The sequence below is a fragment of the Rutidosis leptorrhynchoides genome, chromosome 6 (genome assembly GCF_046630445.1).
Source record: "Rutidosis leptorrhynchoides isolate AG116_Rl617_1_P2 chromosome 6, CSIRO_AGI_Rlap_v1, whole genome shotgun sequence".
Taxonomy (NCBI): domain Eukaryota; kingdom Viridiplantae; phylum Streptophyta; class Magnoliopsida; order Asterales; family Asteraceae; genus Rutidosis; species Rutidosis leptorrhynchoides.
In genome coordinates, this window is record NC_092338.1 from 25,551,195 (window position 1) to 25,572,734 (window position 21,540).

Here is a 21,540-nt window from a genome sequence, read left to right on the forward strand (position 1 = left end):
TTCCATCGTTGAGTTGGTAATACATGTCTGCTTCTTAGAAGCCCATGAAATAGCACCTCCCCCAAGCAAGAACACCCAACCACTCGTTGAAGAATGATCTTCAATATTGGTTATCCAACTCGCATCAGAATATCCTTCTATTACCGAAGGAAACCCATTATAAGATAAACTATAGTCCATAGTTTTCTTCAAGTACTTCAGTACCCGCCTAATTGCTTGCCAGTGATGAGTACTAGGATTACTAGTATATCTACTCAGTTTTCCCACAGCAAAAGCAATATCCGGCCTTGTACAAGTCATGGCGTACATCAAACAGCCATTCACCTGAGAATACTCAAGTTGTGATACAGCTTCACCTTGATTAGGCATAAGCTTCTCACTTGGATCAACAGGGGTACTCACAGGATTACATTCAAAGCAATTGAACTTTTTCAACACCTTCTCAATATAATGAGATTGACAAATCAAAATTCCTTTGCTTTCACGTTTGATCCTAATGCCAAGGATAACGTCAGCCTCCCCCATATCTTTCATGGAGAATTTTGATGACAAAAATTCTTTTGTTAAATCAACTTGACTTTGGTCAGTCCCAAAGATTAACATGTCATCAACATATAGACAAATTATAACTCCTTTACCAGAATCATCAAATTTACTATATACACATTTATCTGCTTGGTTTAATTTAAAACCACTAGATAAAATCACTTCATCAAACTTTTGATGCCATTGCTTAGGTGCTTGTTTCAAACCATATAAGGATTTCACAAGTTTGCACACCTTGCCTTCATTTCCTGGCATGACAAAGCCCTGAGGTTGGTTCATATAAACCTCCTCATCCAATTCACCATTCAAGAATGCTGTCTTCACATCCATCTGGTGAATAACTAGATTGTGAATCGTAGCCAAAGCAATCAGCAGTCTAATGGTAGTGATACGTGCCACGGGAGCATAAGTATCAAAATAGTCAATTCCAGACTTTTGTCTAAAGCCTTGAATGACTAACCTTGCCTTGAACTTTTCAATAGTTCCATCCACCTTCATCTTCTTTTTGAAAATCCATTTGCAACCCAAAGGTTTGCAACCAGGAGGTAGATCAGCTAACACCCAAGTGTTATTGCCCATGATAGAATCTATCTCATCATTAATTGCCTCTTTCCAGAATGCAACATCCTGAGACCTCATTGCTTCATCATATGTTTTAGGATCATCATCAACATTGAAACAATAGGAATATTGGGTAGAAACATCATCCCTAGAACCTTCAACTAAGTATAGTTGAAAATCTGGTCCAAATGATTTAGGTTTCCTTTTTCTTTTGCTCTTCCGAAGCTCAAGTGACTGATCAACAGCCTTTTCAGAGACTTCATCATTACAATCCTTATTGATTCCATTGTTACTTGGAATCATATCCTTTGGTCTAGGTATAGATGAAAATCGATTTTCATCAAAGATTGCATCCCTTGAATCAATCACAGAATTGATTGAGACAAACTCATTAGGCTCTATTACATAGAACCTATATGCCTTGGAATGTTCAACATATCCAACAAATATGCAATCTATACCTCTTTCACCTAAAATTTTCTTCTTGGGATCAGGTAGTCTTACAACCGCCCTACAGCCCCATACCCGAAGATAATTCAAGTTAGGTTTACTTTTATTCCAAAGTTCATAAGGTGTAATCTTGTTTCTTTTGTTAGGAACTCTATTAAGCAAATAACAAGCTGTTAACATAGCTTCCCCCCAAAATCCTTCACTTAAACCCGAATAGGATAACATGGAATTAACCATTTCCTTAAGGACCCTATTCTTCCTTTCAGATATACCATTTTGTTGTGGAGTATAAGGAGCTGTGGTCTCATGGATAATACCAACGGATTGGAAATACGATTGGTCAATGTATTCACCTCCCCTATCTGTTCTAAGTCTTTTAATCAAAGCCTTTTGTTGTAATTCTACTTCAGTTTTAAATATTTTAAATTTATATAATGCTTCATCCTTAGTATGTAACAAATAAACATAGCAAAATCTAGAAGCATCATCAATAAAAGTCACAAAATATTTCTTGTTCCCTAAAGTAGGAGTAGCATGCAAATCACATAAATCACTATGTATTAATTCCAAAATTTCAGTATCACGATGTACATTTTGAAATGGTTTCTTAGTGATCTTTGTTAACATACACGTTTTACACTTTTCATTGTTCATGTCAAAGGCCGGTATTAATCCATCTTTAGACATATCTTGCATTCTTTTAAAGTGTACATGTCCTAGTCTAGCATGCCAAAGTGTAGAATTATTTATGCTAGAAGTAGATATAAAAGCAAAATTAACATTCAAGTGATTAATGTTAAGTCTAAACATTCTATTGCATAAATAACCAAAACCAACAAACATACCATGTTTTGACAAAACAAACTTATCAGATTCAATCACTTGTTTATAACCACAACAATTTAACACACTACTGGAAACCAAATTTTTCCTTATTTGTGGTACATGCAAAACATCAAACAAACAAATAGTTTTTCCAGAACTAAAACACAAATCCACACTTCCACGTCCATGAACAGAGGCTGTTGACTCATTTCCCATATGAAGAATTGATCTATCAGTCACGGACTCGTAAGTCTTGAACCAAAATCTATCCTTGCATACATGGGTGGTGGCTCCCGAGTCAACCCACCACGCGAAATCATCATCCTGCACAAAATAAGCCTCAGATATATATGAAACATAATAATTCTCATTTGAATTATTAAATATATTCTGACCTTTCGAGTTGTGGTTGTTTAAACCATTTCCCGAACCGCTTGTGCTAGATCCTTTGGCATTATTATTACCAAAAATAACCTTGCAATCCTTTTTCATGTGTCCAGTTTTACCACACTTCCAACAAGTCGATTTAGACTTCTTGTTCGGATTAGCCTTGTTATAACCTTGATGTTTACGTTTGCCCTTTTTGTCATTATTACTAGTGAACTTTTTATGTTCCACCATATTGACAACAGCCGTACCAGCAACTTCGTTGCTCTTTGGCTTGTCATTATCCTGCAACCTGAGGTATTCCTCAATACGCAGATGACTACCCAATTCAACAAGAGTTAACTCCTCCTTCTTATGTTTCAAAGAATGTTTAAATTCTTTCCAAGATGGAGGTAGTTTATCAATTATGCTTGAGACTTGAATAGACTCATCCATGTTCATCTTATGTTGTGTGAATTGACCAAGTATACGAATGAGCTCATTGTATTGTTCCAAGACCGGTCTAGAATTGACCATCTTGTAATTATTAAAATTACTCACAAGGAACTTTTTACTAGAAGCATCCTCAGACATATACTTGGTTTCTAAACAGTCCCATAGTTCTTTAGAAGATTCAACATTTAGGTAAATATCAAAAAGGGGATCAGCCATACCATTGAGGATTAAACCTCTAGCGATGTAGTCATCGTTCTCCCACTTGCACCTTTTCCGAATTTGTTCAATAGTGGCATCATCACCATGATCTTCAGGAATTGGTGTGCTGAGTACGTACACCACACTCATGCTGCTCAGAAAGAAGTGCATCTTCTTTTGCCATCTCCTAAAATCAATTCCCTCAAACTTATCAAGTTTGGAGAAATTCGCCGTCATGTGTTTCATCGTAGCCGCCATCGATTATAACGAATAATTACTTTCGATTGTTGGAGGTTTTATTAAATTCTTTCGTGTAGGGTAAAATAATCGATAGCCGGATAAATCACTGAATCGTGGTATCACTTTCCGAAAGTAATTATTCGACCCTTATAGCCTGGGTTACACGAATATCACTTTGGGATAAGACAGAGATTAAATTCTTGTTTTGGCAGAAACAAGAATTCCTTTTGCAGAAGAATATTTTGGTGTTCATAACTTGTGTATTTTTACTCATGCATATTAGTTAATATATTTATATACACCCTTAATCATGAAAGAGTCTTTTATTAAAATCAATTGGTCGATTGATTAATAAAAGTATCTTCTATAATATTCAAAAGTGGTTACAGGAAGAATATTTCTATAAACAAATATTATCACTTCCATCATTAAAGTAAAAGTTGTTACTTTTACAATAAACAAATATTATATTTTACAACTATCAAAGCATGAGTGATCACTTTATAATAAACAAGTATTATTCCTTCAACCACTAAAGCAAAAGTGAGTGCAAGAATAATTCTTCCGTAATCACTCAAAATTGTGTTAAGTGTTTTCTTACTGCTGTCTCTTAAGAACCAGCACTGCAAAAGGACCAGCAGCGCAAAAATCAGCAAACAGGACCAGCAGCGGAAAAGTCAGCATACAGGACCAGCAGCGCAAAAGTCAGCATACAGGACCAGCAGCGCAGAGGAACCAGCAAACAAGACCAGCTGCGCAGAACAACCAGCACAGGGACCAGATGCGCAGAACAACCAGCACAGGGACCAGCTGCGCAAAACAACCAGCACAGGGACCAGCCGCGCAGAACAACCAGCACAGGGACCAGCAATGCAGAACAACCAGCACAAGGACCAGCAATGCAGAACAACCAGTACAAGGACCAGCAATGCAGAACAACCAGCACAAAACACTTAGCCAAATTTCAGCTTACTAAGAAAACTTAGTACTGAAAACACTTAGTCAAATTTCAGGTAGACCAAGTCATGATAGTAAATAATGGAAAACCACTTTTGGGTTCGGGTAATCTATCACTTAATGGGTGTACACTCCGTACCTCCAAACCCATTTACAAGTGTAGATTAAAACCCAAAATTACACTAAATTTACAACAATCCTCCCCAATTTAGTGCAATTCGTTTCATGAGAATTAAACAAATTAAAACAAAACTCATGCATAAATGAAAATATCTTGAAGATTGAATTTTCACCTTAGTACATTACACATTCCAAATATTCGAGAATCGGGGTGTTCTAAGAATTGAACCCTTCAACCCATTTGAATAACTGAAAATAACATACACATAAGTTTTCAAATACTCTAAAGCTATCCTGACACTTTACAAGCCATGTGTCCATATCCATTCATGAATGTATCTAAAGCAAAAGTCCAAGCTTTGTTGAAGCGGCAAAACTTCACATTCACATTGGTAGTTCATTTCAGTCATGCACCTACTATTGCACTTTTTCAAATAAACCATTAAGAAGCTAAACTTCATCCTCACCTTCAATAGGTCCGAGTACATACCTTACCTTGGGATGATACAAAATTTTGTACTCCAAATTTCTAAGTATAAGCCTTCCACATTGAATTCAACTTCTAATTTTCATCAGAAGGGAATTGGGTATCTTATAATTAGAAATTTATGTGGACTTTAAACCCATCCCCACAGCAGACTTGTTCACCAAGTCTCTTGCCAATCCCTTCGTCAAGTGATCAGCTAAATTCTGTTGTGACCTCACGAACACTATAGAAATCACCCCATTCATGATGAGTTCACGAATCATGCTATGTCTGACACCTAAGTGTCTAGACTTTCCTTTGTACATCTGGCTATAAGCCTTTGCCAATGTCGCAGCACTATCACAATGGATAGACATGGGTGCTATAGGTTTAGGCCATAATGGTATCTCATGAATCAAGTTTCTAAGCCATTCTGCTTCTTTACCAGCAGCAGCTAAAGCAACAAACTCAGATTCCATCGTTGAGTTGGTAATACATGTCTGCTTCTTAGAAGCCCATGAAATAGCACCTCCCCCAAGCAAGAACACCCAACCACTCGTTGAAGAATGATCTTCAATATTGGTTATCCAACTCGCATCAGAATATCCTTCTATTACCGAAGGAAACCCATTATAAGATAAACTATAGTCCATAGTTTTCTTCAAGTACTTCAGTACCCGCCTAATTGCTTGCCAGTGATGAGTACTAGGATTACTAGTATATCTACTCAGTTTTCCCACAGCAAAAGCAATATCCGGCCTTGTACAAGTCATGGCGTACATCAAACAGCCAATCACCTGAGAATACTCAAGTTGTGATACAGCTTCACCTTGATTAGGCATAAGCTTCTCACTTGGATCAACAGGGGTACTCACAGGATTACATTCAAAGCAATTGAACTTTTTCAACACCTTCTCAATATAATGAGATTGACAAATCAAAATTCCTTTGCTTTCACGTTTGATCCTAATGCCAAGGATAACGTCAGCCTCCCCCATATCTTTCATGGAGAATTTTGATGACAAAAATTCTTTTGTTAAATCAACCTGACTTTGGTCAGTCCCAAAGATTAACATGTCATCAACATATAGACAAATTATAACTCCTTTACCAGAATCATCAAATTTACTATATACACATTTATCTGCTTGGTTTAATTTAAAACCACTAGATAAAATCACTTCATCAAACTTTTGATGCCATTGCTTAGGTGCTTGTTTCAAACCATATAAGGATTTCACAAGTTTGCACACCTTGCCTTCATTTCCTGGCATGACAAAGCCCTGAGGTTGGTTCATATAAACCTCCTCATCCAATTCACCATTCAAGAATGCTGTCTTCACATCCATCTGGTGAATAACTAGATTGTGAATCGTAGCCAAAGCAATCAGCAGTCTAATGGTAGTGATACGTGCCACGGGAGCATAAGTATCAAAATAGTCAATTCCAGACTTTTGTCTAAAGCCTTGAATGACTAACCTTGCCTTGAACTTTTCAATAGTTCCATCCACCTTCATCTTCTTTTTGAAAATCCATTTGCAACCCAAAGGTTTGCAACCAGGAGGTAGATCAGCTAACACCCAAGTGTTATTGCCCATGATAGAATCTATCTCATCATTAATTGCCTCTTTCCAGAATGCAACATCCTGAGACCTCATTGCTTCATCATATGTTTTAGGATCATCATCAACATTGAAACAATAGGAATATTGGGTAGAAACATCATCCCTAGAACCTTCAACTAAGTATAGTTGAAAATCTGGTCCAAATGATTTAGGTTTCCTTTTTCTTTTGCTCTTCCGAAGCTCAAGTGACTGATCAACAGCCTTTTCAGAGACTTCATCATTACAATCCTTATTGATTCCATTGTTACTTGGAATCATATCCTTTGGTCTAGGTATAGATGAAAATCGACTTTCATCAAAGATTGCATCCCTTGAATCAATCACAGAATTGATTGAGACAAACTCATTAGGCTCTATTACATAGAACCTATATGCCTTGGAATGTTCAACATATCCAACAAATATGCAATCTATACCTCTTTCACCTAAACTTTTCTTCTTGGGATCAGGTAGTCTTACAACCGCCCTACAGCCCCATACCCGAAGATAATTCAAGTTAGGTTTCCTTTTATTCCAAAGTTCATAAGGTGTAATCTTGTTTCTTTTGTTAGGAACTCTATTAAGCAAATAACAAGCTGTTAACATAGCTTCCCCCCAAAATCCTTCACTTAAACCCGAATAGGATAACATGGAATTAACCATTTCCTTAAGGACCCTATTCTTCCTTTCAGATATACCATTTTGTTGTGGAGTATAAGGAGCTGTGGTCTCATGGATAATACCAACGGATTGGAAATACGATTGGTCAATGTATTCACCTCCCCTATCTGTTCTAAGTCTTTTAATCAAAGCCTTTTGTTGTAATTCTACTTCAGTTTTAAATATTTTAAATTTATATAATGCTTCATCCTTAGTATGTAACAAATAAACATAGCAAAATCTAGAAGCATCATCAATAAAAGTCACAAAATATTTCTTGTTCCCTAAAGTAGGAGTAGCATGCAAATCACATAAATCACTATGTATTAATTCCAAAATTTCAGTATCACGATGTACATTTTGAAATGGTTTCTTAGTGATCTTTGTTAACATATACGTTTTACACTTTTCATTGTTCATGTCAAAGGCCGGTATTAATCCATCTTTAGACATATCTTGCATTCTTTTAAAGTGTACATGTCCTAGTCTAGCATGCCAAAGTGTAGAATTATTTATGCTAGAAGTAGATATAAAAGCAAAATTAACATTCAAGTGATTAATGTTAAGTCTAAACATTCTATTGCATAAATAACCAAAACCAACAAACATACCATGTTTTGACAAAACAAACTTATCAGATTCAATCACTTGTTTATAACCACAACAATTTAACACACTACTGGAAACCAAATTTTTCCTTATTTGTGGTACATGCAAAACATCAAACAAACAAATAGTTTTTCCAGAACTAAAACACAAATCCACACTTCCACGTCCATGAACAGAGGCTGTTGACTCATTTCCCATATGAAGAATTGATCTATCAGTCACGGACTCGTAAGTCTTGAACCAAAATCTATCCTTGCATACATGGGTGGTGGCTCCCGAGTCAACCCACCACGCGAAATCATCATCCTGCACAAAATAAGCCTCAGATATATATGAAACATAATAATTCTCATTTGAATTATTAAATATATTCTGACCTTTCGAGTTGTGGTTGTTTAAACCATTTCCCGAACCGCTTGTGCTAGATCCTTTGGCATTATTATTACCAAAAATAACCTTGCAATCCTTTTTCATGTGTCCAGTTTTACCACACTTCCAACAAGTCAATTTAGACTTCTTGTTCGGATTAGCCTTGTTATAACCTTGATGTTTACGTTTGCCCTTTTTGTCATTATTACTAGTGAACTTTTTATGTTCCACCATATTGACAACAGCCGTACCAGCAACTTCGTTGCTCTTTGGCTTGTCATTATCCTGCAACCTGAGGTATTCCTCAATACGCAGATGACTACCCAACTCAACAAGAGTTAACTCCTCCTTCTTATGTTTCAAAGAATGTTTAAATTCTTTCCAAGATGGAGGTAGTTTATCAATTATGCTTGAGACTTGAATAGACTCATCCATGTTCATCTTATGTTGTGTGAATTGACCAAGTATACGAATGAGCTCATTGTATTGTTCCAAGACCGGTCTAGAATTGACCATCTTGTAATTATTAAAATTACTCATAAGGAACTTTTTACTAGAAGCATCCTCAGACATATACTTGGTTTCTAAACAGTCCCATAGTTCTTTAGAAGATTCAACATTTAGGTAAATATCAAAAAGGGGATCAGCCATACCATTGAGGATTAAACCTCTAGCGATGTAGTCATCGTTCTCCCACTTGCACCTTTTCCGAATTTGTTCAATAGTGGCATCATCACCATGATCTTCAGAAATTGGTGTGCTGAGTACGTACACCACACTCATGCTGCTCAGAAAGAAGTGCATCTTCTTTTGCCATCTCCTAAAATCAATTCCCTCAAACTTATCAAGTTTGGAGAAATTCGCCGTCATGTGTTTCATCGTAGCTGCCATCGATTATAACGAATAATTACTTTCGATTGTTGGAGGTTTTATTAAATTCTTTCGTGTAGGGTAAAATAATCGATAGCCGGATAAATCACTGAATCGTGGTATCACTTTCCGAAAGTAATTATTCGACCCTTATAGCCTGGGTTACACGAATATCACTTTGGGATAAGACAGAGATTAAATTCTTGTTTTGGCAGAAACAAGAATTCCTTTTGCAGAAGAATATTTTGGTGTTCGTAACTTGTGTATTTTTACTCATGCATATTAGTTAATATATTTATATACACCCTTAATCATGAAAGAGTCTTTTATTAAAATCAATTGGTCGATTGATTAATAAAAGTATCTTCTATAATATTCAAAAGTGGTTACAGGAAGAATATTTCTATAAACAAATATTATCACTTCCATCATTAAAGTAAAAGTTGTTACTTTTACAATAAACAAATATTATATTTTACAACTATCAAAGCATGAGTGATCACTTTATAATAAACAAGTATTATTCCTTCAACCACTAAAGCAAAAGTGGGTGCAAGAATAATTCTTCCGTAATCACTCAAAATTGTGTTAAGTGTTTTCTTACTGCTGTCTCTTAAGAACCAGCACTGCAAAAGGACCAGCAGCGCAAAAATCAGCAAACAGGACCAGCAGCGCAAAAGTCAGCATACAGCAGCATACAGGACCAGCAGCGCAGAGGAACCAGCAAACAAGACCAGCTGCGCAGAACAACCAGCACAGGGACCAGCTGCGCAGAACAACCAGCACAGGGACCAGCTGCGCTAAACAACCAGCACAGGGACCAGCCGCGCAGAACAACCAGCACAGGGACCAGCAATGCAGAACAACCAGCACAAAACACTTAGCCAAATTTCAGCTTACTAAGAAAACTTAGTACTGAAAACACTTAGTCAAATTTCAGGTAGACCAAGTCATGATAGTAAATAATGGAAAACCACTTTTGGGTTCGGGTAATCTATCACTTAATGGGTGTACACTCCGTACCTCCAAACCCATTTACAAGTGTAGATTAAAACCCAAAATTACACTAAATTTACAACAATTATTATTTTTAACCTTTACTATGCATGTTTTTTACTGTTAATAATTTTTATGAACACCAGTTCGGGATCACCCTGGGGGACTAAACTACCCACGCGTTCATCTCCCGTAGTTTTATAACCCACCCCAACTGCTGCCTAGGAGGAAACCCGGCCCAATCCGAGGGCAAGGGCGGTAAAACCCCCCCTCCCCACTACCCCTGCAACGCGATGTGCGAAAGGTACCCTTGGGTGGAATTCAAGGGTTAAGGGGGCAACCTTGTGTGCAATGTTGCACCCCACGGGAATCGAACTCCTGACCTCTCGATAAGAGAGACAAGCCACTACCACATGAGCTGCAACACAAGGTTTAACTGTTAATATGCAATGCTGAAAACAGAACATAAGGGGTAAGATCATAATTTATTTATAATGAGACACACGATACAATGTACTAGATCGATTACATTTGATACACACGATGGTGTGTTATTGAGTCTCATTTTATTCGATACGGATTCATATTGGCTTAAACAGCCTAGCCATGTTTAGATCAAGACAGCTTGCATTTGACAGGGTTGGTTCATGAGACCACATTCCATGGGGAGGTTCATAGCCATGCGCATCATCTGACCCATCATCTGTTGTTGCATTTGTGTGTTCATCATCATCTTCAACCCCTCACACATGCACTCTGGTTCCTGCATCATCCTCAGCTGATTGCAGCACATTTGCATCTGCTGCTGTGGTTCTGTTCTACGTGACCCTTGCCTTCTTCCTGTGTACATGCACCATTATTACCATGCTTAACTTCAGTTTCCATTTATAATAATAATAAATATATTAGTATTATATTAATTGATATTAATGAGTAATTACTAGTACTAGTATACATAATAGAGAAACTATATTCAACTAGTCCTAGCTAGCATTTCTATTTTCAGAAAAGGTCCATTTTTTTTAGGTATAACTAATTTTCCAACTAATTTTTCAACCCGCTTTGTGAGCCGGCTAATCTCAGGGCGACTACCCGCTTTGCGGGCAACCCAGAGTCATTGCGGGTTTCATGCGTTAGATATATGGCTGACACCAAGTTTTAAACGAAAATTTTGGGTCTGTATATAATTTCTCATACAAATAATAGTAACATAAGTGGTGGTGTGACCGGACCTTGTGTAGTCGACATGAGGTACATCCTGCAGTCATTGAGCATCTGCGGGTCCATCATCTGCTGGCTGCAGCCGGATCCAGTTGATCTTCTGCCAAAAGGGTTCTCTTCGACAGTGGTGATGGTGACGGTTTTGGCTGAGGCCTCAGCAACTACCGCAATGGCTACAAGGGCGAGAACTGCAACAAGTGAAAACCTTGCCATTGTATTATATATGTGAGTATTTTGATGGAATCGGTATTTAGATTTTGATGTGTAATTGGTATAAGAGATGTATGGTGTATTTATAGGTGGTTTGAACAATTGCATGGTGAGTACGTGTGAATTTTTTAAATCCATTTGTTGAAGGTCGAAGAAAATTAGTAACACGTACGTAGTGTGGACCATAAACCCATTTGTAACTTTGCTTTAGTTTGTTACTTGTGTCTTGTGGGACGACGCCTGTGCTATTGTGTTAATGTGTTTCTCCTGACGTCAATTTTGATAAAGATGTATATGTTTGGACAATTATTTTGGTTAATGTGTGATGTATTTGAAAGCAAAGGTTATATATGTAGTTAAATTCAATGATTAATTTGAAGAGTACGAAATGTACGCTCGTTCAACTAAATTTGTCCCGGAAATAAACCAGGGTCAAGGGGGCATCACTCCAATGCAGGGGTCTAGCGGGCAGCGTCCCTAGTTGGTATTTCTCGCATGTCAGAATGCTACATCCAAAAGAATTTACCCACCAAAAATATCATTTTGTATTTCCTGCCAAGATTGAAGGGTTACCCCCTTTTAATTTTAACCGTCAAATTAAATAACTAAATATTAACTCTATTTATTCTTTAGTAAACTTTCATATGAACATATAAATTATATACATACACTCTAATATTATGCTTTGTGATTTTTATTGCCTAAATACAAAGTGAAGTTTTTTCTTTAGGGGTTTGAAATATTTGGTCCGAAAGCGTTTAATTCGAATACCGAATTGTTTTCAAACCATTCAAAGCCAAATCGAATTTGAAAAACGATTTTCGAATCGAATGCAACCGAAAGCGAATTCGGTATTTGAATTTCGATTCGGTTTTTGATTTTGAATTTTTCAAATTCAAATAAATCGAAAACCGAATTCAAAACAAAAAATAACTTAATAATAAGATTTTTACAAATATATTGATTGAATAATTTAGCTTTTTGATGACTAAAAATTTAGCTATGATGTTATTGCGAATTACTCAAAAAAATTTGTTTGGACTTTAAATCTCACATACATTGAAATTTGTATGTTCCGTGAACTCGAATTCGGTTAATAAGTAACAATACTAATGTTTATATTTAAGCGATGCGTATCATATAATTATGCATATTTTGTAACTTGGTACGTGGAAGAGTATATATTTGTTTTTTATATTGATTATACTTGTAAGTTATAACAATAGTTGGTAATAAAATGGCCATTGGCCTAACAATATCGAATATCGAGATAACTATTTTCATTAAAAGGTTCTGAGTTTAACTTTAGGGGTAAACTATATATATTCGTGGGAAAGTCACATAATGTGTATGAGTTTACCTTAAAAATACAACAATGGTTTCCGTTTTACCAAGTTTTCTCTAGAATCTATGTCTCTTTATGAGATTTTCTCACACATCCATCTTTGTAGTTTCGGAAACTTATAATCACGGTTAATGGATTAACAATAGTAATTATTGGTATAAAAGATAGAGAGGAAGTTTGTGTCGTCGTACTCACCTATTTCGACATCAAGCTTTCTATCTTCAATTCAAACTTCAGTCTTTCTGTTTGTTGGATGCTGCATAAAATCATGCTATAGTGCAATTAATGTTTGATGTTGGTAATTGTTGCACATGTATCGTTCCCAATTTGGTACATAAACCTTTTAAGTTCATCATCTTACATATTAGCTGATTCCATGAAAATGTGACTGTACCCTCACATGTATATGAAACAAAAGCATGTAAATTCAAGAAATCAAATATTACCATTCATGTAAAGTAGAGTGTATCCTTTTAATATTAATAGTTAAAATAGAAAATGGTATGTACAAGTTAACCAAACATAAGAAATAACCAAACATATCATTCCCAAATTGGTAAAATAACTTTTTTAGTTCATCAGTTTAAAGCTTAGCTGATTCCATGAAAATTTGACTGTACCTCACATGTACATGTAACAAAAGCATGTAAATCCAACAAATCTAAGATTACCGTTCATGTAAAGTAGTAGAGTATATCCTTTTAATTTTAAAGAAAATGATATTCATAGCCCATACTATAATTAAACATTAATTGCACAATTAAGTTTTTCAATATGAAACTACATTTTTACTTGAATAAATTGACTTTCTGAAATTTTAGCATAAAAGACACGTTATAATATGAAAAATTAACATTTTGTGATAATGTATAAACGTAACCCTACATTAACATTCTTCTAATTTTAATTTAATAGTTAAAAATAGGAAATGATATGTACAAGTTAATAGTTAAAAAAAAGAAGGTAAAAATGTACCAATTACTAACAAATGGATTAATTACAACACTATGTTTATATATTTGTAAGTAAATCTTTTAACGGTGTACCATACTAGTAGTAATACTACCATAATACAACTCAGTAGTCAGTAGTCGGTAGTCAAAAACCAGATTAGGTTAAATTTGTAATGTAAACCCCTTTCTTTACCACCTTCCCCAATCACCATTTCAAAATCGTAATTAAATATTCGTTCAAATTTCCCACCTTTTGTCAGCAACCTTCAATTCTTCATTTCTTGAGCTCCAACAAATGGATGACGAAACCATCATGGAAGAAAGGGAGGAACTTATGGTAAAAATGGTTTCACCCGATCCGACTAAACGTCATCACCCGACCCGAAAAATCGCCCGTTTTCTAAAACCCACTTCTACTTCCGTCGATCTTCAACAACCCTTTTCCCCAAATCATTCATCTGATCCAAAGATTCAAGCTTTAAAGGTTTCCTTCAATGGCTGGAGAACCCCACCAAAGGGTTGGAAATATTGGGTTGATAGTATGCATTCCGTACACAAATCTACCTGGAAAAAGGCAGGTATACACGATGCCATATTAAACTCTTGTTACGAAATTACAAAAGATGAAAACTTGTTATTAGGGTTTGCAGAAAAATGGTGTGACCAGACCAAATCTTTTGTGTTTGTTTGGGGAGAAGTTACAATTACTTTAGAGGATATGATGGTTATTGGAGGTTATCCTGTTTTAGGTAAATCTATTTTTAGTAATATCGAAGATGAATCAGAAACTGTTATAGCGAAATTAAAAAAAGCAAGGTCCGAGATAACGAAAGATAAGTACAACAAAGTCTATCAGTTTGGTTGGTTGAAGAAATTTAAAGACAGCGGAAGCGAAATCGAGCATGAAGCGTTTCTTGCGTTGTGGTTATCTAGGTTTGTTTTCCCTTGTTCATTCTCCACAGTTTCAAAGAATGTTACTAACATTGCAATTCATTTAGCTAGAGGAACAAAACTTGCTCTTGCACCTGCTGTACTTGCTAGTATCTATAGAGATTTAAGGTTGTTAAACACTAGTATAGTTACTGATGAGACCCCTGTTATTGTGTGGGCTCCATTACAACTTGTTCAAATTTGGATTTGGGAGAGATTTGGAAAAATTAGGCCTAATCCTGGATCTACTTGCAACCCAAGATTCGAAAAATGGGATAAGAAGAAACGGAAATTAGTGAACATTGGCTCAATTGATGCTTGTGCTTTTGAAGATTTTTGTTGGCAGCCTTATGATGATTCAGTTTTTAGTAATATTTATCAGAAAAAAGGAAGGTGGGTTGTAATTGATGATTGTTTAGATGAAGAATTGGAGTCGTGGGCTCGTTGTTTGAGAGTTTCTGAGTTGGTTGGGATCGATAAAGACTGTATCGAACAGTATTTACCGCATAGAGTTGCAATGCAATTTGGGTTGAACCAAGATGTTCCTGGTGACGTGGCACGAACCAATGAATCACCAGAAATCGCCTGGGGATTTTACTATCGGCCAGTTAAAGATTCTAAATTGTATGTTCCGTCTCGATTGTCTGAACCTTATGTTACTGCTAGATATCCTGAGTGGCTTAATAAGTCAACCGAAACGTGTTGTTTTCAGTCTTCTTCAATGGGTAATAATGACACTGAAAACATAGTCAAAGACGACTCCGGAACTGAAGGATCCAAAATTTCTATGGGTAAAAATGTTGCTGCTGTTGCTGCTGTTGCTGCTGCTGCTGCAGATGGCGATGATGATAATGACGATGATGATGATGGTAGTGGCGGCGGTGGCGGCGGTGGCGATGAAGATGGTGGTGGTGATGATGATCATGACGACGATGATGACGACGACGACGACGACGATGAGATTTTTACGCTTGGATTGAAACTTGAAGGCAGAATTAGTAGACTGGAGGAAGTATTTGCATATCTTAAAGCTAAAAAAGATGGTGACATATTGAGGTAATTTGATTTAATAATCATACTTGTGTGATAAATTTCATCATATTCCTACAAGTGCATTTGTAGTAATTGGCTTTAATTGCACAGCATTGCTGTAAATGCCAAACATATGTGATTTTACTCTACTACCCCTAACATTTTGTTATTAATATTTATAAAAAAATCTGATGATTGTAATTATCTCTTTTTTAGTACTTGTTATTTAATTTTTCTAATTGTATTCTCTTGCAATTGCAGAACACAGCCACAGATAAAAAGTATCACATACAATACAAAACCTTTTCACTACTCTTTGTTTAATAGAAAGAACAGACCGCAAATATGATATGATTTCATCTACATTTTGATGTTAAAGCTATAAACCGAACACAATAACCAAAAAAACTTCACTGTTAATTTCAAAAAAATCAAAATATGAGTGCTTCATATACTAATGCACATACGTGATCACTTGTTAAGTTGATGCAGATCGAATTCCCATGCAGATGCCAACTGCAACAAAAGTTGGTCTGGAACCATTCCTTCCCAGTCTTCAGGTGGTTCAATAGTTGAAGCCGCCTCATTTAAATTCACCAATATCTCCTTTTTCAATTCCATTGGCAGTTCCACATTATCCGTTCCGTTTTCTACAATCATATCGAGCAACTGCAGATAACAAAGAATGAAATTTAAAATGTCAGTTCGTTTTAAAGAACCTGCGGAAATTGGCTATAGTTATTGCTAATAATTCTAAACCTTGCATTTACCTTCTAGAACCAAAAAATTAAAATAATAATAATAATAAAAAAATGAAAAAAAAAAAAATTATGACAGGATGGTACTACTGTTTCGTCTATTTATTCCGGGTAGTTGCACTAAAGCTATGAACTTTTTCAACGATTATATAATTTTATGTAATTTAATTTCCAAGAAATGATGGAGAATGTTAGACGTTACCATATATAAGTTTATAAACTCAGATAAATTAATTGTGAAGTATAAATATTCCTTAGTTTATTAACTCATATGAACTAATTGTAAAGTATAAATATTCCTATCTAATACTGACTTTTCTTTAATAAATTTGGTACCAGTATGTATTCATGCTAGCTTTGAGTTATAAATAAGGAATAAAGTTATAGAAAGCATGCTCAAATGTAGCACTAAGGGCTAGATACCTGTTGAAGCCAGGACAAGCAGATATCAAACACGTTTTGATCAGGAAGAAACTGGGCAACAGCATGCAGAACTTCGGTCCCGACTTCACTCGAGAGCTGATCAATTACGGGGCCCGTTCTGTCCATTATCTTCACAAGTAACAAATCATCTCCCGTCGACAAAACTTCAGCAAAAGCCGTATCCACATCACCCACGTGAAGCGCATCCATAGCATTACTCCAAGCCGTCCTCACCGGGTCCCGATCCTGCACATTCTCATCACCCATCGCTTCAGCAACCATTTCAGGAACCGCCACCCTGGCGGGCCCACTGTCATCACCCGCCACCCTAATTGCTTCCAACGTAGCTTCATCTTTCGAAGCTTGCCATACACTTCTAGCTGACGGGCCCTCCCCGAACCTAGCGGGCCCAGATGCTTTATCCCCCCAACCTCTCCTATTAACGGGTTCACTTCCATTGTCAGATTTAGGTGACCTTACATCTATACCTCTCCGTAAACCCATTTGTGGGTTTCGGGCCCCGTATGAAGGGTAGTCCCAACTTTCGGGCCCGTCTCCTCTCCATGAAGATCCTCTACCCCTCATACTTGAACCCATGTAAGAAATCGGGTCATCATTCCTACCCAATTTGGTATTGGGATAATCGGAAAAACCATTGTACTTGCCTAATGTTCTGCCCGATTCCTCGAATCCCATCATATAATTTCCACCTCTTCGATTATTTCCCGACAGTGACAGATCACGAGCCATGTCTTCAACTACTCGCTCAAGACCACGCACTCTGTTCTCCAGAGTCAACATGCCATCATGAGATCCACCCATGAAATCCTGCAATACCAAGAAAACCTTTTAACATAAGAACATGCAAACTAGAAGTGGCAATTTCGGCCCATTTGTATGAAAACAGGTCAAGTCACTCTAGGTTGAAATTTATTAGTAACAGGTAAAAATATAAAAATGCTTAATAGGAAACAGACCCTAGTTTGACCCATTACCTTACCTGCACAACCCTCGATTCCCCGCCTCTAATGTAAGAAAAAATATAATTAATTATATGTAATCAAAAAATACCTGCAACATGTTCATGAGATGAGCCTGTTGCCTCTCGAGTTGTAGTAATTGCCTCTGAATAGCCAACCAATTTCCATTATTATTCCTAGATCCCTCCCTTTGAATCGGGTCATTCATATCTTCATATTCTCGCCTTCTAGAAGGACCACCGATTCCTCGATCCACTTTTTGATAGCTCTCTTTTGACTGTTGTGAACCGGCATCCATGTCATTAAGGCTCGACTCATCTCCATTTTGCTCATTAGACGACCTCACAAATCTTCGAGGGACGACCACTTCAACTTCACCAGAAACCCGTCTTTCAAGTCTTTGAAAGAACTCGGGGTTCAGTTCTTTATCACTTAAAGCAGGTGCTTTCTTTTTCAAGATTCCCGAAGCCTTCTCGGGTACGTTACTACCCTCGGTTTCATCATTCTTTGGTGGGGCCTCTGCTTTTCTTTCATCCGACTTAACTGGTTTAGAATCTTTAGCATCTAAAGGATTGAAAAAGATTTACACATTAAAAATTCAGCAACAGATTTTGTTTCAAGCCAAATTACCACCTTCAGTATTACAATATCTAACAAAGAACCTAATACATACCGTGACCAGATGCTTTATGATCTTCAGAACCACCTGAAAAACCTTGCCATTGTTGCAAAGCTTCTATTATACTGTCTCTAGCAGGTTTTATCTGCAATACAGTAATACACTAAATTTTAGTTATATTGACTTTGAAGAGGAAAAAGTTGACTTATTTTAGCTTAACCTTATCAAAGCGGCAAGCCTCGAGGGCGGTTATAGTAGGGCCCGTCCTTCCTGTTATCAAGCTGCTTGAATGCAAAGCCAAAGCATTTAATGCATCAGCAGCTGCTTTTCGAGTTGCCCAATCGGAATTGGTAAGGCAATCGTGAATACTTTGTAGCAGTGGCTCCAAACCTTGTGGAGAAATAGCACCAACCTACAACCAGATATGTAAAATTTTATGTGCACAATATAAGCATGAAACTCAGTCTCTAAAATTGAAGGATTGATCCTTGTACAATAAGATAATCTAATTTAGCCTTTAATAAGCAGCTTTGTTACAACTAGTATGAAATTAAGTATCTAAAATTGAAGGACTGATCCTTGTACAATCACATAAGGATATGCAACCTAAAAGCAAACTCACATGGTACGATTCTAAGTAGATGCTTATAATAAATCGACAACATTAAAATAAACAGTTAAAAAAAATGTTTGAAACACAAAGATAAATATGAATCTAGCCTATAGGCAAACTTATATGGCACTCTTTTTAGTATATTCTTACAGGTAGTAAGCAATTAATTAGATTGTCACAAAACAGCATGTTACAATCACATAAGTATATATAAACCTAAAGGCAAATTCACATGGTATGACTTCATGTATGTTCTTAACATGTTATGATGTTATAATCATATTGATTGAAATATAGAGAATGAGTAAACCTGAGAAAGACTAGAAACCACTTGCAAAAGTGGACCTTTAGCCAAGAAATTAGGGTTATTAAGATACTTGCAGATCCTAGCACAAAGCTTCTGAAATGTCAAAATAGGTGGGTCAGAAGCCATTTCCACCATTTTAGCCAAGCACATTGCTGCACCAGCTTGAACCCCTTTATTTTGATCATTTAAGGCTTCAAATAATGGTTTCACAAACAACATAACAACAGACCCAATCTCAACAGCAACCCCATTTTCCCCTTTCAAATACAACCAAGAAAGCTGTCCAATTGCATCACGACACGTGTCTTTCACACCTGAATCGGAGTCTTTAAGCCTTTTAACAATGTGGGCTATAATCTTTATCAAATGGGTAGATGCTAATTCAGTATGAGTTGCACATACGAAGTAAAGTAAACGAATTGATTCTTTTTTAACTGCCGGTTTGTTGTTGTTGTCACTTGTGGCATCGTAGAGTGAATTAAGAAGCATTGTGATGCCATCTGGTGATAGGGTTTGGATGATTTGTTCAAGATCTTCAACGGCGATTTGGTGGGTGTCTCGGTCGGAAAGTTTTGAAATTGAGGTCAAGATTCTTTGTTTGAGTTCAATCATGGCGAGATGGGATGAGAGTGATGAAGATCTTGACGCTGATGGTGGTGGCGGTGATGGTGTTGTTGGGGGTTTCTTGTATTTCAGTGATTTGGTAGTTGCCATTGTTGTTGCCACAAAAAAATTTAGTTCAAGATTCAAAGAATTCAAGATTTGAATTTAGATTGAAGATTTTAAAGTGTGTGTTGAAATTTGGATGATGAAATTGAAATGGAAAATTGAGCCGCAAAGACCCTAGCGTACCTATTTTTAGTTTATTTGTTGAAATACAAATACGGGGTACTATTTCTAGTAGACAAATACGTAGTACATAAAATGTTTGGGAATGGGAATGGGAATGGGAATGGGAATGGGAATGGGAATAATAATTTAATTAAAAGAAATTCAGTATATAATTGTGTATTTTAACAACTTATACTATACTTATATTATTAGTAATTTTTTCTATTTTGTTAGTTAAAATATCACCTTTCTATGATAATGGATGCTCAATATGAGAACTTCGAGTTTTACATTCAACCATCACAGTTAAAATATTATCACCCTCACTCAAACAAATCGTTAGAGCCTTAGAGAATGCGCAAAACATATTACAAAAGTACAAAAAGATACACATTCTTAGAAATGTTACGAAAAATAAATATAACATACCCTTATTGTCTTATGATCTTCTTCATTGGTTTTGAATATAAATGGCACAACTGTATTACCATTAGGAATGTAAATTGTTTTACCAATAACCTCTAATTGAAATCTTTGATCACTACTAATTTTAACAGTTTATTAAAACACGTCAAATTTGAACCAGTGCACTTGCATCGCCATCCTTTGGTCAATTTGGAAGTATAAAAACGATGTTATCTTGAACTCTGGATCGTTCAAAAAGAGCCACATCTTTGATTTCATTGTTAATTCTGTCTTTGATTGGTTACGCTTTAGAGTTAAGTTAGCTAATATTAACTAGAATGTTTGGTTTCAAAATCTCTTAGAACTCTTTGTAATTTCTTTCTAGCATCTTGTTAGTTTTATATAATTTTGTTGTTCTAAAAAATAGATAAATTATATGGAGTACCATTATTTGTATTGAGACATAAAGAATGTGTGCTATAATAACAACTACAAGTTCTCACATTATATGGTTATACATCATAAATCGTTTAATTCCCCTATGGGGGATGATTCTCACACTCACTTTTTTGATCCTCACACACCTATTTTAACTTTTTACTATTCTAATAATACTCAAT

At 36.2% G+C, this 21,540-nt stretch overlaps 3 protein-coding genes across 3 annotated transcripts; 1 reads left to right on the top strand and 2 right to left on the bottom strand.

Annotated features, from left to right (window-relative positions):
• Positions 1 to 10,903: 10,903 nt before the first annotated feature.
• Positions 10,904 to 11,727, bottom strand: LOC139853485 (albumin-8-like). Its single transcript, XM_071842877.1, has 2 exons — positions 11,526 to 11,727; positions 10,904 to 11,133 (listed from the first exon to the last, which is right to left on the bottom strand). The coding sequence occupies exons 1-2, from the start codon at positions 11,725 to 11,727 to the stop codon at positions 10,904 to 10,906; spliced, it is 432 nt and encodes a 143-aa protein (XP_071698978.1).
• A 2,590-nt stretch (positions 11,728 to 14,317) lies between these two features.
• Positions 14,318 to 16,333, top strand: LOC139853486 (uncharacterized). The gene is made up of 3 exons (XM_071842878.1): positions 14,318 to 15,857; positions 15,942 to 16,008; positions 16,246 to 16,333. Exons 1-3 carry the CDS (start codon positions 14,318 to 14,320, stop codon positions 16,331 to 16,333), a joined length of 1,695 nt encoding a protein of 564 aa, XP_071698979.1.
• On the bottom strand, positions 16,328 to 20,520 carry LOC139852367 (microtubule-associated protein TORTIFOLIA1-like). The gene is made up of 6 exons (XM_071841652.1): positions 19,688 to 20,520; positions 18,985 to 19,176; positions 18,819 to 18,909; positions 18,237 to 18,709; positions 17,166 to 17,993; positions 16,328 to 16,653 (listed from the first exon to the last, which is right to left on the bottom strand). The coding sequence occupies exons 1-6, from the start codon at positions 20,396 to 20,398 to the stop codon at positions 16,456 to 16,458; spliced, it is 2,493 nt and encodes an 830-aa protein (XP_071697753.1). The 5' UTR covers positions 20,399 to 20,520; the 3' UTR covers positions 16,328 to 16,455.
• Between the last annotated feature and the right edge of the window lie 1,020 nt (positions 20,521 to 21,540).

What these genes read in the sequence shown, in the direction of transcription:
- LOC139853485 (XM_071842877.1), bottom strand. Translation starts at nt 11,727, where the DNA reads ATGGCAAGGTTTTCACTTGTTGCAGTTCTCGCCCTTGTAGCCATTGCG. An exon ending in CCTCATGTCGACTACACAAG is followed by an intron (nt 11,134 to 11,525) that starts GTCCGGTCACAC and finishes GCATGTACACAG; the next exon opens with GAAGAAGGCAAGGGTCACGT.
- LOC139852367 (XM_071841652.1), bottom strand. Translation starts at nt 20,398, where the DNA reads ATGGCAACTACCAAATCACTGAAATACAAGAAACCCCCAACAACACCA. An exon ending in ATCTCATGAACATGTTGCAG is followed by an intron (nt 17,994 to 18,236) that starts GTATTTTTTGAT and finishes TTGGTATTGCAG; the next exon opens with GATTTCATGGGTGGATCTCA. An exon ending in GCTTGTCCTGGCTTCAACAG is followed by an intron (nt 16,654 to 17,165) that starts GTATCTAGCCCT and finishes TGTTATCTGCAG; the next exon opens with TTGCTCGATATGATTGTAGA.
- LOC139853486 (XM_071842878.1), top strand. Translation starts at nt 14,318, where the DNA reads ATGGATGACGAAACCATCATGGAAGAAAGGGAGGAACTTATGGTAAAA. An exon ending in CGGCGGTGGCGATGAAGATG is followed by an intron (nt 15,858 to 15,941) that starts GTGGTGGTGATG and finishes TGAAACTTGAAG; the next exon opens with GCAGAATTAGTAGACTGGAG. An exon ending in AAAGATGGTGACATATTGAG is followed by an intron (nt 16,009 to 16,245) that starts GTAATTTGATTT and finishes TTGCAATTGCAG; the next exon opens with AACACAGCCACAGATAAAAA.